Below are 12,670 nucleotides of genomic sequence, written 5' to 3'. Positions count from 1 at the left end.
CTGTCGGCCGCTAGCCGTCCTTTCGGCTTTGAGCTAGCTGCATCATCACATCTGGGGCTAGTTGAACTCATCCTCTGTTCCTCCCCAGTAGCACTTTGACCATCTTCCGACCTGGGGGTCTCATCTTCCGATGGTATACTGACGTATCTCTGGTTGTGCTGATCCATTTAGTTTTCACAGCAAGAATACTGGGGTGGGTTGCCATTACCTTCCCCAGGGATCGCATTTAGTCTGACCTCTCTGTCATGACCTTCCCGTCTTGGGTGGCCCTTCACGGTTTAGCTCATGGCATCATTGAGGTGCTCAAGCTCCAGCAGCACGGTAAGGTAACGATCCTTTGCTGAAGTCTTGATTTCTACATTAGGTAATCCACTGGATTTTTATCTTGCTTTTTGGGGGATCAGGGTGGGGCAAAAGTCAAACTACCAAACATTTAGTATGATTACATACATTGTTACATACACAATGCATACAAATTTAATGGAAATTTACTTACCAGTGCTATGCACAGAACAATATATTCATCAATAAAATAATTGAAGTACTGGTTTAGAAATAAGAGGCCTGGCCCAATGAATGCAGTGTCTTGAAGGAAGATCTCACTTTTTGTCATGTGTGCTACCTATAAACAGAAATTAGATTAATCTACTAAATTACGAGTTTAGATCCTATTTCAACTTTTTGCAATATAAATGTACTATCAACTCTTGTGGAAGTCATTAGAATGCTATCAAATCAAAAACTCTTCAAACTGTTTTAAAATGTATGCTAACAAGAATAGTAACAATTCACTTATTGATAACAATCAACTACAAAAATACTGAATAGATTTTGTCTGCTGGTAGAGGTACTCATTTCTTAATCACAGATGCACACTTTAAAAAGCGTAATATAGAATAGCAATTGCAATACACAATATATATTCAGTGTTTATTAAAGGTAGACTTCATTGAGTAAATGCATACTTTCTGGTTTATTTTGGTATTCAGTGGGTTTTCTTTCTGGTAAATATGGCTTAATAATAAAGTCTGAAACTCCCTTGGGGGGAGATGGGTGGTAGTACAAATTTGAGAAATAAATAAATAAACATTGTTTTCAAATGTTTGCTATTAGCAAAAGAGTACCATAAAACCATTCACTGTTTTGTTTGTCTTAATAAACCATAATTTGTAGTGTCAATTTTTTAAACTCAATTAATATACTAGCATCTTATCCTAGATCTCTAGTTTTTAAGAAACAAATTTTCCATTTGCCCACATTAGCTACAATCCTAATCACACGAACTTGGAAGTAAGTTCCTCTGAACTCAGAGGGCCTTTTTTCTTGGTGAACATATATTGAATTACACCATTAGTTTGACATTTTTTATTAATAACACATCAACACTGATTTTTAGAATTCCTTAGTGTGTACAAAATGCTTTGCATACATCAGCTATACATAATGTTTATGTGTACAGCAAATATCAATAATTTTTTACCACTAATTTTTGTGTGATTTTTGCAATCACAAATCCAAAAGTTAGGGCATACAGACAAGGATGGTTTTCAAACAGATGAGTTGTGGATTTTTTGTAGATCATTATTGCCAAAGTAATAATTAGTCCTATATGGAGGCCTGGAGATAAAACACTTGTTCCCTGAAATACATAAAGACATTGAAGTATTTATTTTAGTAACTTATGTTCTGTTTTTTCTCTCTGTAGCTCAAATAATAAGAAATTTAAAAAAAACCATAAACAGATGTTAAAATATAACAGAAAAGTTAGAAAATAATTAACAAAATTAAAAATATAATAGCACTAAAAAACAAAACAAAACATGATCCACTGAATTTGAATCAAACCTATTTTTACAAAAAAAGTGAATGTAGGGAGAAACATGGAAGAAACCTATCCTTAAATGTATCCAGATGTCAAACAATTTAGGCTTTTAAATGTTGAAACCAGAATTTTGAATTCATTCAGAATTTAACAGATAATCTCTGCAAACTGGAAGATGGGATTGACCAAGTAGCATTTTCCACCATTTGAAGTTTCTAAATGCTTTTAGAGAAAGCCATAGAACCTCAGTTTAACTCCCTAAGATATGAATACAGAAAGTCCTGAGGTTACGATGCCAACTGGGAGCAGAATTTCCATCACTAAGTGATGCAGTCATAAAGCATGACATCACATCACCACATCACTTAGTGACGGTGATCCGGGCAGTCCTGGATAACCCAGGATAACGCAGACACCATGCGGGTCATTAAGAGAGGATCTCAAATGACCAGAGTCCTAGGCAAGTAGGTTGGCAGATGAGAGCTGCAGGTGGGTGGATAAGTGCCACAGGCAGGCAGTTCTGTAACTGTGGAGTCCTTGGTGCTCTCTGAGCCTTGTTTTCTTGCAGATGTTTCATTGCCAGACTAGGCAACATCTTCAGTGCGAGCAACTGAACTGTAACTGTAACTGACTTTACCCCACTTTCCTTAGGCTGGTCTTTGACTGTAATAAAGATTTGTTTGCTTGAGTGCAGGCTGGCCGGCGGGGGCTGTGGGCAGATGCTTCTGAGCATAGGCAAGCTGGTGGGTGACGAGGAGGGGCCAGCAGGGGCTGCTACAGATCACAGGCGAGCCAGTGGGGACCACTATGGAGCGTGGGAATGTGTGTGTGTGGGGGTGCTACAGAGTATGAGATCCCTGGGATCTCATACTCTGTAGGGGGGCTCCTTGGGAGAAGAAGTGGCAGGAGCGACTTACGGGTACGACTTGTGACCTTCCCTGCCAGCTTCCCCATCGACTTTGCTTGTAGGAAGCTGGCAGAGAAGTTTGCAAATGGCAATCACATGACTGCGGCTTGCTGCGATGTTGTAATCATGAGCCGGGCACCCAAGCACCCGAATCAAAATCCTGTGACTGCGGGGACACTGAAACAGCTGGAACTCTGAGGAGTGCTCATAGGTCCCCCTCATTCAGTGCCATTGTAACTTCAAATGGTCACTGAACGAGTGGTAGTTATAGCAAAGTCTAATTTTGTCAGGAAGAGTTAAAGCTAGTCCCAATAGCTCACTAAAGCCACTGAAGAAGATTTTAGCTTTTATACCTTTTTCCTCAGGTAGAAGAGGAAAAAGGCGTATCAAATTGTTACACTGGTTTTGATTTGAGAACTTTTAGCAAGAATAAGCAAACAATTCCAGAGACACTTAAGAAAACTGAAAAAATAATCTGATCTTGAAACTGCGTAGCTCCTTTCCATTTCTCCCTTGTAATATGAAGCTGTAGAACAATTCAAGCTATAGCACAATTTTTTAATTAGTACACTTCATACTGAAGATTGGATTTAAGGCTCTCTAAAACTGAGCACACAGGAACTATTTAGATTAACCAAGGTCTCAGTAAATGAAGTAATTCTGCAATTTGGGAATAAACCCAACTGAAGAAATGTTTATTCATATAACCCAACAATTAACATCTTAAAAATACTTACCGCTATTGTAGATCCATTCTTCCCCACACCTCCTCCAAAGATTACTCGGAAATAATTATAACTTGAAAATACTGCCCCAAACACTACGCCAACAACAATTATTTTCTTCAGCTGTAGTTCTAGCACAGGGACCTTGGAAGGAAAATGATCATTTAAAAGGTTTTAAAACTTTCCAGCACTTCTGAAACTTAGCAATTTATCTGAACTATCCATTTTTCTTCACTAAAAGCAAAGGTAACAGCCATACTGCTCATGTCAAACAACTCTGTTAGCAGTCCCAGATTATGACTGGAGAATGGGACATTGCAGACACACAGACACTGTTCTTTAAATTCTCTCACAACAACATACGACTTAAAATTCAGAATCAAGGAACAGCATTCTTAAGCAATATGAACTCAATTTATAGCCCTATGTAGAGGTAGTCCTTGCTTAACAATGGACCAGCAATTCCATTGCTAAGTGACACAGTTATAAAGTGCAATGTCACATGACTGAGCCAACATACAATGGTAGTTACGGCAGTTCCAGTGGCTGTTGTTAAGCGAATCCCCCACGGTCATTAGGTGCAACATCATGTGATCACCATTTGCAACCTCCTGCTGGCTTCCTCACTGGCTTTGCTTGTTGGAAGCCAGCAGGGAAGGTCACATATAACGACCACATGACCACGGGATGCTGCAACTGCCATAATTGCAAGCCGGTTGCTAAGTGCCCGAATTGCAATCATGTGATTGTGGGAACGCTGCGATGGCTGCAATTACAAGGACCAGTTGTAGGCCTCCTCGTTCAGTGCCCTTGTAAGTTTGAATTGTCATTGAATGAGGACGACCTGCATACCATCAACTACATTTCCAAAAAATGGATAGTTCCTGATCTAAACAGCTACAAGCACCACAGGAAATACAAACACCATCTGCCCATTTTGTTTAGATCAGACCATGAGACTGTGTTATCTATGAACTCTACCTAATACAACTTTAGCACAAATATTTACCTTTCTTATTCAACTGTAGTTTGAAGGAAACTTCCAAGAGGCAGCACAGGATTAAAAAAAAAGCAAAATAAATGAATCCTGTAACCAACCAGGTTACATTTCAGAATACAAAGTTGCCTAAGGTGCTACTACCAAGATCATTGTATCTCAAACAATCCATGACTCCATGCCAAACAAAATAACTTTCACAATGAAAATGCATTTCCAAAGGAAAACTTGAAACGTTTCAGTAATAACATGCTGAATTTCTTACATACAGGTATTCAATAATTCAAGCATGCCAAAACCTTAAATCAGTTTCAAGAGTAAACTCAGTCACGTGATGCTTACAAACTGTTTAATTGTAAATGTTAAAATGTTGAAAATGTTTAAATACTTGCATAAATACTTATGCTGTGGTGTCGGTTGCTTTGCCCTGCAGTTAATATTCATTCACTCAATCTGCTGGATTTCCAAATGGCTGGAAAAGTCCAGGGAAGCTACAATTTCTCCAGCAAAAAGATCAGGCTTACACAACCTGAGGTCTTTATATCTAGTGGACTTAATTCCCAAAATTTCCAAAAGGTCATCCCAGCTCATGCCTCCTTTGAATAGTAGTTTTCTTAATCCTTTCTGTAAATCTAAATTCTACCATATAGGCAAAAACAGTCCAGCTTTGAAAGCAGGAGGAGCATAATTTGATCTGAAGTTTTCAGAAGATTAAATGGAGTTGCATCCTGTTGACTTTTAGCCATAAACTCAGTACAGCCTTTGGATGCTACACAAATGTTAAATAAAGGGCACAGAACTGGAACTATTATGGAACAGCTATGTTTAAATAATTGTAGTAATTTAATTCAAACTTCAGTTACAGCAGATGGAGTCTTGTTCCTTTATGTAGTTCTAAACTCATGCACTGGAGAGCATATCACAAATGCAGAGGTGACATTATACTTGATTCACATGGGTAAAGGTATCCTATAATAAACATTTAAGAATGTCCTATTTTTAAATGGGGGAAAAATCAAAGTTCAACAAAATGCAAAGGATTAGATAGAACCACTTAGTATCAATATGTTTTCAGAGATCTGAAAATATATTTAAGCCTGTAGATATGTTTACTTACCTTTGTATCCCACATTGTTGTTCCACCAAATGAGGATAACAAAAAGACCATCATTATGACTATTTCAGACTCAGTCACATCAATTCTAGAACAAAAAAGAAATTGATTGACTCATACCAATAATTTAGTGCTTTTATGAATGGGGAATCATATACCAAGGATTAATCAAACCTTTTTCTAAAATAAATGTAAACATCAGGGAACTCAATAATGAAATTAGCTTACTAATTAACTTTGTTTTTGGTAATTATATTTTCCTAATTCAATATGTAAATTGGCAGAAATAATGGCTGGAACATAACTATTTTAAAATAAAGAAAGCATTTTATTTCTTTTATAATAGCAGCATTTTAAAATATATAAGCATGGATCACTATCTCTTCCCACCCAATATAAGATGCAAATTTCTCTATTATGAAAGAAATACAAAATAATCACTGGCCTTGATACTTGAGCAGCTGAAGCCAGTATCTCACTATATCCCATTAAAGGGTTCCCGAAATGTAGAAAAGTAGAAGTTTTATAGCATACTATGTGATTTGTGTTGTGTTTTGTATCTGAATATGGTGAGTGTGAATCCAGCTAATTGTGATGCATTCCACAAATCATGATTAAGCAAATCGTAACTTAGGACATATGAACCAAGCTTCACATCTTTCTATTTGCCTGCTGCTGACCAAGTACCAATTGCTGGACAGCGGTAAGGCTACTGTTCTCTCTTTTCATGGTCTTCTACCTAAACTGGAATTGAATCTGAGCCAGACAGCCCCTTCAAACAGACAGTACCTTCAGAAAGAGGATTGTCATATGATAGCCATTCAAAAAACAAGACAATTTCATCCTATTTTGGTTTCAACCTTGCCAGGTGAAAGCAACAGCCGAAGTTTAGGTTTCTGCCCCCTTTAGTATCTTATAACCTTTCCTGCAAAGTTTTTTATCCTTTTCACATACCCTTCTTAGCTTTCAAACTGCTTTGTGAAGTATTATCATCTACACATCTGGCTGCTGGACCTCACAAGGATTTCCCAGCAAGAAAAAGCAGCATGAACACCGAACTGCTATGCTATTAAAAAAAAAATCTCATTTAATATAGTATTATCTCAGCATGGAATTCACAAACAACATTTTTCCTATGAGGACTCAGGAAAAAGCTGGTACCCCAGTTGAGGATGACAGCAACTTTTTCTTAACCCAAGTTGCAGATCAAATTATTCAAGCATTCACTTACTTGCCAAATTTGAGCACCCCCGATACGTAGGTTTGCCAGTGAGCACAGTAAAACAGGAACATCCCAATGAAGGAAGAGAAAAAGAACCAGTCTGGATCTGTTCCCAAGCGAACTGCAATGCAGCCTGCAACACCAACGAATACTGAAAAGGCCAAGTAAGTTAGGTTATATCTCATAGCTGTACTGGAGAATATATATAAATTAAGCATTTGTGTGTAACCAGGAACTACTTTTCATTGATAAAGTAAAATGGAAATCATACAGTAAAAAAAATCCTTGCATTAACTAGCAGATTCCTCCCATATTAAGTTAATACGTTTTCCTACGACTGTTTTATGAAAGACACCATGTATTTTAAAAAAATACCTACAAGCTGAGCTTCCATAAAAAAAATATAACTCTGCAGTCCAGCAATTGTTATGCTCTTTATATATATAATTTTTATTAAAAATTTTAAGAGCAATAATAAGAATACAAACTAAATTAGAACAGAGAAAACAAAAAAGAAAGAGAAAAATAACAAAGAAAGCTAAAAGTGCAAAAAGAAAAGAGAAAAAAGAGAGAAATATAAAGGAAGATATAAAGAAGCTTCCGATATTCTTCACAGCAGTTATAAGTACAGTTATATTTTAACCTCTCTCTCTAAAGTTACATCATGACTCTCTTCTTTCTATAATCTATCCTGTCTAATCATCAAAACCATAAATCACAAGTTCATTTTTTTTTCATTTTTATGCAAAAAGTCCATAAGGGGGGTAATATGCTCTTCATTTAATCTGAACAATGACCTGCTGGCTGGGGAATTCTGGGAATTGAAGTCCACTCATCTTAGAGTTGCCAAGGTTGAGGAACCCTGGGTTATAAGATGAGCTTGGGGCTGGGGTCTGCTGAACCACAGCAAATCTCTTAGGAAGGCCTCAGTTGAAATCCTAGAGGGAAGCAATCCTATATTTGGGCTAGAAATAGGGACTACAGGGGGTAATCTACTGGGGTTAGTCTAGAAGTCCTCCTTCCAACCTTATGATTCTATGATATTGCTGGAAATGCAAGATGGAGCTAATTAAAAAGTTACCTGTGGAAATAGAATCACACCCATGGTCAAACAATTCTCCCAAAGGAGAACTGCTATTTGTTCTTCTGGCTTGCTTTCCATCAATTGCATCCAGAGACTGGTAGATAAAGAGTCCTAATGCACAAAAGAGGAATATCCAAGGAGGAGCCTGAAACAAACATACAGAACAATCTGTTCTGTCATTCTTATCCAGTGCGTATAATAAGCATAAAGTGGCCTAGAACATCTATTACGACCTTCCCCTCAATCAGTGTTTTGTTTTGGCAAATCGCATTTTAAATTCGTTTGTAACAAAACCAGTGAAGGACAGGCCCCTTCAGTCTGCTAGCCGGCTTTGTGTTTTGCATGCCAGATACGAACACAGATCAAACAGGTGAGGAAGGTTACCAGAAATGTCATTTAATGTCATTGCCAGCACTCCAGAATGGTAAGAGTTAAATCTTGTAACTTTTTAAAAAAGTAAAATTTGTAGTAGTTGTAGTTGTAGTTGTTAATCACTGGGGCAGCTTTTTCCAACTTGGTGCTTTATGGATTCATCAGAATGTTCAATTTTGTCTTTTGGAATTTCACTCATCTCAAAAGGCAAAATGTTTAATAGATTTTACAACTTTCCCGGGCTTTTTTTTTAATATTAGGAGGGCAGAAAATTTCAAGGAAAAAAAATGCAGATGGGAATACTTTTAAGTCCCTCCACACTCCCCATCCAAAGCCTGGATGAGAAAAGAGGGAAGGTTGGGTGTAAGGCTCGCAACCTGACCCAATAAAAAAATGTTCCCTGCTATTGAAACAACAGATGGAATTCAACGTGATCTGATCAAAATTGTTGGAGAGCAAAGTTTGCCCAATGTACTGAATAGTAAACCAGGCTAGGTCTAAGTCTTCCACATATTTATTTTTTTATTTAGCAAATGGATATGGTCTCCCACATCATTTTATTTATTTATTTATTTTTCATATTTCTATCACCGCCCATCTCCCCCAAAAAGGGACTCTTGGTCACATTAACCAAGTAACTTTGGGCAGCTTACAAAATAACTACAAATACCATGTAAAAGACACACATAATCGAAGCTCCTCACATAACTTCTAATTGCATAAGGTTAACATACACATTGTTGGAGGAAAATTCTGAGAGTGCCTTGGACTGCAAGAAGATCAAACCAGTCCATACTCAGGAAATAAAGCCAGACTGCTCACTTGAGGGAATGATATTAAAGGCAAAACTGAAGTACTTTGGCCACATAATGAGAAGACAGGACACCCTGGAGAAGATGCTGATGCTAGGGAGAGTGGAAGGCAAAAGGAAGAGGGGCCGACCAAGGGCAAGGTGGATGGATGATATTCTAGAGGTGATGGACTCGTCCCTGGGGGAGCTGGGGGTGTTGACGACTGACAGGAAGCTCTGGCGTGGGCTGGTCCATGAAGTCACGAAGAGTCGGAAGTGACTAAACGAATAAACAACAACATACACATCCTGGACAACATTAACATCCTGGCCCTGGTGCCAGAGGAAAAAGCCACATCTTCAAGACCTTCCAGAAAGCCAACAAAGCTGGGGCCCCATGGATCTTGAAGAGAAGTTGTTCCACAGGGCAGGTGCCATGAAAGAGAAGGCACATCTCCTTGGTTCTGCTAAATGAGTCCTGGATTTCAGAGGGGGGACCCAGAGCATGCCCGCACTGCCAGTTCTGGTAGAATGGGTAGAAGCCATCACTTATCCAACAGTGCTTGGAATATTAAGCCAAAATGCAGCTAACAAATATGCTAGAAATGTAAGAATTCATTAATTTGAAAATTTGGCACTCTGTTTTGTATTCAAATATATTCATAAGAAGAATGGTGGTAGATCACACCAGAGGTCTCAGTATCCTGCTTCCATATTCAGAATTTATGGGAAGCCCACAGATAAGTGCAACAGCCTCTTCTTTGACAAAAGAAGGCAGAAATATAATCCAGGACTGAAAATTCAGCAAGAGATAGAAAAACCTATAAAAATAAAATGGGAAGCATTTACCACCCAGATACCTTTGCTGTAATTAAAGAAAGCTGATCAAAGATCACAACCACCAGCTACTGGTTTATTTCATAGCATCAGACATATTCTTAGTGAGCTATTTAGCATACTATAATTAAGTGTAATTAATCTCACAGGAGGAGACATTCTGCAAAAGAGAAAAAAGATGCTAATTTTTCTACACAAGAAGTTTAATTCTACATTTAGGTAATTTCTATACAGTAGTGTTATTTCTTAAATTCTCTGCTCCCTTTCTAAGCTACCTATCTCGTCCCTGCTTCCCAAACTAAAATCAAAATCTTTCCTATAGTCACCCCACCCATCCCTTCCTCTCATCTTTTCATGACCCTTCATCATCCTAGAGCAGAGGAGGGTAACCTCTGGCCCCAGGGCTGCACAGAGTCAATTCCTCTTTTGGTAGACCCAGGACCCCTCCCATCCATGATTGGTAAAAACAGATGGCACAATTTACTGCCATTCTGATTTAGCATAAACTGCAGGGTAACCAGTTAAATGGGCATGTAAAGAAAACTCCCAAATGTCCCCCAAATCATGCCTCCATTCTCCCCAAAACCTTAAGAGTGGCCCTTGACCACAAAGAATTGCCCAATCCGTTCTAAGATTTTGATGCCCCTATAGGAGTAGGAAGCTGGTATCTTTTTTGAACAAATCCAATAGAGTCTCAACTCAATGTTTAGAAAATGTTTTGGGCAGCCAAGCCTTAGACACCCTACAAACCCATCCAGCTCAGTCTTGTTACACTGGGGGCAATAGTTTTCCATGCTTCTAGTCTTGAGTTCAGTGCAAAGGAATGAACCTATGATCTCTTCCATGCAAAATTTACACACACACACAAACACATGTATGTGTGTGTGTGTGTGTGTGTATGTATGTGTGTGTGTATATATATATATATATATATATATATATATTAAAGCAATTCATACGGCTGCCCATCTCACTATCACAAATCATTTAATTTGACCTTTGAGTATCTGTAGTCTAGTCACAATGAAGTAATATCCCAAGTGTGTGTTAATATACTGCACATACCACCTGGTTGGTGGGATGCTGGCAATATTATCTTGGCTTGCAAGACAGGCTCAAGATTAGAGATCCAAGTTTGCACAAAAAATGAGTATGCTTGGGGTAAAACAGGCCCTTGGTTGCACTTCTGACATATTGGCTAAAATATGCCATAAATGGCAATGAGTAAGATTAAGGCTGATAACCTAGTCTACAGTTTCTCGATCTTATTAACAAGCATAAGCAGGGAGATCCAGTTCTAGTCCTCCCTTAGGCATGGACTAGAACACGGACATCCAGCTGGATGTCTTTGGACCAGTCACTGTCTCTAAGCCAAGACTGTTAAGTGGAAACACATCTATTTACCAACCCATACTAGACTAGCATGGTACATTACAGGCGATACACTTCAATAAAGAGGCTTTCATTCTGCAGTGAATTGGGCAGATAAGAATATGCACCATAGATAGCATCTAGCCAATCTTTGCTGATTTTGAAAAATCAAGCAGGTCATACCTGGTTAGTCCTCAGATGGGGACTACCAGAAACTCCCAGAGGCAAGGGACTAGACTGGGAATTTGTTAGAGGAGGAAGAGGCACAACAGATATCACTTCCTTATTGTTGAGAAGCTTAATGAGTCTATGCAGTCACCAGCAGTTAAGCTCCACAAAAAGGAAATTGTATCTTTATGTGTATCATGCAAATACAATAGTAAGTGAAGCACATTTCTCTTTGAGAGAGGCAAGAGTCAGCCTTTCCCTAGCTTCCACTTGTGAAGAGTGCAAAACATGTACATACTGTGACTTTGCTAATGTCTAATTCTTGTGCCAGTCTTAGCTGGAAGAAACTTTACAGGTTTCTAATCAGCAGAGGAAAGCCATGACGGAAGTCTAACAAATAATAATAATAAAAAAATTAAATATAATACCCTCATTAACAATATTGTTGAGCTACTTCAATTTCTGCAAATCCCAGGGTGGCCCAAATATTTTCTTAAAGAAAAAAAAGGATTATGACAGCCAACACAAACCTTTCCCGACACAAACTACAGGCACTGAATTCCAGTCCACCATGCTTCTAACAACAGCAGTACTGGCCATCAATAAGCCCCCACTTCCCCTGAGCAGAGGGGGGCTTCCCTTAGGGAAAGCGTGCATGAGAGAGCCTCAAAAGGCTTCATGAAAGTTCGGCTCACCGGGCCGTTCACACGAAACGTGTCAAAGAGTATATCCTAAGCACGTTAAGACCTTAATACTGCCGTTGATCTGTCGGAGTATCTGCTGACACGCTGGGCAGGGTGAACCCTTGGAATTTGAACTCCAGGGCGGTCCAGGCCTTTCCCTTTCCTGCCAACCCGTCTCTCTGCCATCCGGAGGGCGCAGAAGGAAACCCGGGGGGGCGGCGTCTCCACAAGGGCGAGCGTCGGGGGCGATTCTCCCCCGCGTGGACTACCGTACCTCCTCAGTGGCTCTAGGGCAGTAGTAGATGAGGACCACCGTAGGGACGACGCTGAAGACCAGGCCGCCGAGCGTGATGGCGTTGGGGGCCAGCCAGAGCGGCGTGCTCTCCAGCAGCCAAGTCCAGTAGCGCTGCAGCGGCGGCTCCAGCAGCGAGCGCCCGGACGCGTTGTAGCGGTGCTGCTCGAGGCGCTTCAGCTGCGCTGCGCTCAGCGGCTCCGGCAGCGCCATGGCGCCTTCCCAGTCGCCCGATCTTGCTGGGAGAGCCAGCCACTGCGCGACGGCAGCTGCAGGAGGAGGCGGG

The 12,670-nt window shown here is 39.7% G+C and overlaps 1 protein-coding gene across 4 annotated transcripts in view; it reads right to left on the bottom strand.

Moving 5' to 3' along the window:
* The window catches only part of CHPT1 (choline phosphotransferase 1), a 23,069-nt gene extending 10,399 nt beyond the window's left edge, over nucleotides 1-12,670 (bottom strand). For 2 of the 4 annotated variants that reach the window (XM_063309151.1, XM_063309150.1), the window contains exons 1-7: nucleotides 12,367-12,666; nucleotides 7,869-8,016; nucleotides 6,797-6,938; nucleotides 5,569-5,653; nucleotides 3,467-3,598; nucleotides 1,481-1,639; nucleotides 497-622 (exon numbers count right to left, since the gene is read on the bottom strand). In XM_063309151.1, coding sequence (XP_063165221.1) covers nucleotides 497-622; nucleotides 1,481-1,639; nucleotides 3,467-3,598; nucleotides 5,569-5,653; nucleotides 6,797-6,938; nucleotides 7,869-8,016; nucleotides 12,367-12,597 — 1,023 coding nt within the window. In that variant the 5' untranslated portion in view covers nucleotides 12,598-12,666. Of the gene's footprint in view, nucleotides 1-496; nucleotides 623-1,480; nucleotides 1,640-3,466; nucleotides 3,599-5,568; nucleotides 5,654-6,796; nucleotides 6,939-7,868; nucleotides 8,017-12,366 lie in introns of all 4 variants that reach the window. The other 2 variants (XM_063309152.1, XM_063309153.1) reach the window with 2 other exon arrangements.

The sequence above is a fragment of the Candoia aspera genome, chromosome 7 (assembly GCF_035149785.1).
Source record: "Candoia aspera isolate rCanAsp1 chromosome 7, rCanAsp1.hap2, whole genome shotgun sequence".
In the NCBI taxonomy this organism is placed as follows: Eukaryota; Metazoa; Chordata; class Lepidosauria; order Squamata; family Boidae; genus Candoia; species Candoia aspera.
The sequence above is the reverse complement of the archived record's forward strand: the minus strand, read 5'-3'. Positions and strand labels throughout refer to the sequence as shown.